Source organism: Oncorhynchus clarkii, chromosome 12 (genome assembly GCF_045791955.1).
Source record: "Oncorhynchus clarkii lewisi isolate Uvic-CL-2024 chromosome 12, UVic_Ocla_1.0, whole genome shotgun sequence".
NCBI classification, from domain to species: Eukaryota; Metazoa; Chordata; class Actinopteri; order Salmoniformes; family Salmonidae; genus Oncorhynchus; species Oncorhynchus clarkii.
In genome coordinates, this window is record NC_092158.1 from 73,752,868 (window position 1) to 73,755,715 (window position 2,848).

A 2,848-nucleotide genomic window follows, 5' to 3' on the forward strand; every position below is an offset into this window, starting at 1 on the left:
ATCATGTAAGCCCTTAGGTTGAACCACTTGGATCATGTAAGCCCTTAGGTTGAACCACATGGATCATGTAAGCCCTTAGGTTGAACCACATGGATCATGTAAGCCCTTAGGTTGAACCACATGGATCATGTAAGCCCTTAGGTTGAACCACATGGATCATGTAAGCCCTTAGGTTGAACCACATGGATCATGTAAGCCCTTAGGTTGAACCACATGGATCATGTAAGCTCTTAGGTTGAACCACATGGATCATGTAAGCTCTTAGGTTGAACCACTTGGATCATGTAAGCCCTTAGGTTGGACCACATGGATAATGTAAGCTCTTAGGTTGAACCACTTGGATCATGTAAGCCCTTAGGTTGAACCACTTGGATCACGTAAGCCCTTAGGTTGGACCACATGGATCATGTAAGCCCTTAGGTTGGACCACATGGATAATGTAAGCTCTTAGGTTGAACCACATGGATCATGTAGGCCCTTAGGTTGAACCACATGGATCATGTAAACCCTTAGGTTGAACCACTTGGATCATGTAAGCCCTTAGGTTGAACCACATGGATCATGTAAGCCCTTAGGTTGAACCACTTGGATCATGTACCCTTAGGTTGGACCACATGGATAATGTAAGCCCTTAGGTTGGACCACATGGATAATGTAAGCCCTTAGGTTGGACCACATGGATAATGTAAGCCCTTAGGTTGGACCACATGGATAATGTAAGCCCTAGCAACATGGCGATAAGAAGGGTGATATCAAAACATGGAGGTGCTGCTCTGTGTCTGTACCCTCTGTCATCTATTGCTAGGCAAACCTTGATATAAACATGGGGTCAGATAACCCTTAAACTATTTCTATATTATAAGAACTGACTTCTGTCAGCATGCAAATGGAGCATAGATGAGAGAACCTTTCGAGACAGAGAATCGGGCACTGACACGATTGAAATATGTAGGCTATATGATCTATGATTCAAGACCTTCAAAGCAAAGACACGGGCAGTATGGAAGTGCAGACCACCTCTCTGGTTCAGGCATATGTTAATGGTAAGGAGCAACTAAACACCTCATATGACTACAACGTCACGGACGCGTCTGAGAACCCAGACACCTATCAGTTCTACACCATCGGCCTCTTCCTCTCCTGCCTCTACACCATCCTCCTCTTTCCCATCGGCTTCATTGGGAATATACTCATCCTGGTGGTCAACCTCAACCACAGGGAGAAGATGACCATCCCGGACCTCTACTTTGTAAACCTGGCAGTCGCAGACCTCATCCTGGTGGCAGACTCCCTCATCGAGGTCTTCAACCTCAATGAGAAGTACTATGAGTACGCTGTTCTGTGTACCTTCATGTCCTTATTCCTGCAGGTCAATATGTACAGCAGCATCTTTTTCCTGACATGGATGAGCTTTGATCGCTACGTGGCTCTGGCCAGCTCCATGAGCAGTAGTCCTCTGAGGACCATGCAGCACGCCAAGCTCAGCTGCAGCCTCATCTGGATGGCCTCCATCCTGGCTACGCTGCTCCCCTTCACCATCGTCCAGACCCAGCACCGCGGTGAGGTGCACTTCTGCTTCGCCAACGTCTTTGAGATCCAGTGGTTAGAGGTGACCATCGGCTTCCTGGTGCCCTTCTCCGTCATCGGCCTGTGCTACTCGCTGATCGTGCGTATCTTGATGCGGGCGCAAAAGCACCGGGGTCTGTGGCCTCGCAGACAGAAGGCCCTGAGGATGATCGGGGTGGTGGTGCTGGTGTTCTTCATCTGCTGGCTGCCTGAGAACATCTTCATCAGCATCCAGCTGCTGCATGGCACGGACGACCCGGCCCAGCGCAGCACCTTCAGCGGCCACCTGTGGCACGACTACCCGCTGACGGGCCACATCGTCAACCTGGCCGCCTTCTCCAACAGCTGCCTCAACCCCATCATCTACAGCTTCCTGGGGGAGACCTTCAGGGACAAGCTAAGACTCTTCATCAAGCAGAAGGCCAGCTGGTCCGTGCTCTACCGCTTCTGCCACCACACCCTAGATTTACACATGCCTGTGAGGAGTGGGGTGTCGGAGGTGTGATGCTGCAGGATCAGCAACATCTTTGTATGAAAGGTTAGGATGTAACAGAAGTCCAGGGGGGAGTAAGAGCTATGTGCTGCTGTGTCTACCCAGCAGGATCCTGGGAATTGTCTTCATGACACACTCAAGGCTTCCAGAATTCAGCTTCTTATAAGTGGTAGAGATACCATGGAGGAAAACTGAAACTGACCATGAGGCAGCCATTTTGTCTCCTGTAAGCGCGGGTGGAGAACACACTGTGTATCTTCATTAGATATAAATAATGATTTTAGGGTAATAAATAAACATTTGGAAAATGGAGAAGGCAAATTGATGAAAATACCAGGTTTGGTGTTCTTTCAATGTCTTCTCATTATTCTAATGTAACAAAGCTATACCTGTCATGAAACCGCAACAATCTACTCAGAGAAATGGCAGTGTGGGAACAAATGAAAACAGACACATCAAAGGGACCAGTGACTTGCTTCTCCTTGACCCCAGTGTGGTTATTGTAACACTGTATACTGCTCAGAACTGTTTGGGTAACCCATAAGACTGCTAGACACACCTGTTGTCGGATCGTTTTTTATGTACTGACAATTCACTGTATTGTAAGTAGATGTCCTTTTCTTTGTTTGCCTGTGCAAGCAATTGACCACTCACACCACTTTTATTTAAATAAATAAAATAAACATTTGTTTTTTAGGAAGCTGTTGAGAAGCTCTTTGCTGACTTAGTACTGACAACCTTAAGTGTATTACAAAAAGTGGAAGTAAAAGACAGGATATGCCTTCCACA

General features: G+C 47.2%; 1 protein-coding gene across 1 annotated transcript; it reads left to right on the forward strand.

The window, feature by feature from the left end:
* The first annotated feature begins 964 nt into the window (after nt 1–964).
* Nucleotides 965–2,071, forward strand: LOC139422222 (G-protein coupled estrogen receptor 1-like). The gene has a single exon (XM_071173390.1). The coding sequence runs from the start codon at nt 965–967 to the stop codon at nt 2,069–2,071; it is 1,107 nt and encodes a 368-aa protein (XP_071029491.1).
* Nucleotides 2,072–2,848: the final 777 nt, after the last annotated feature.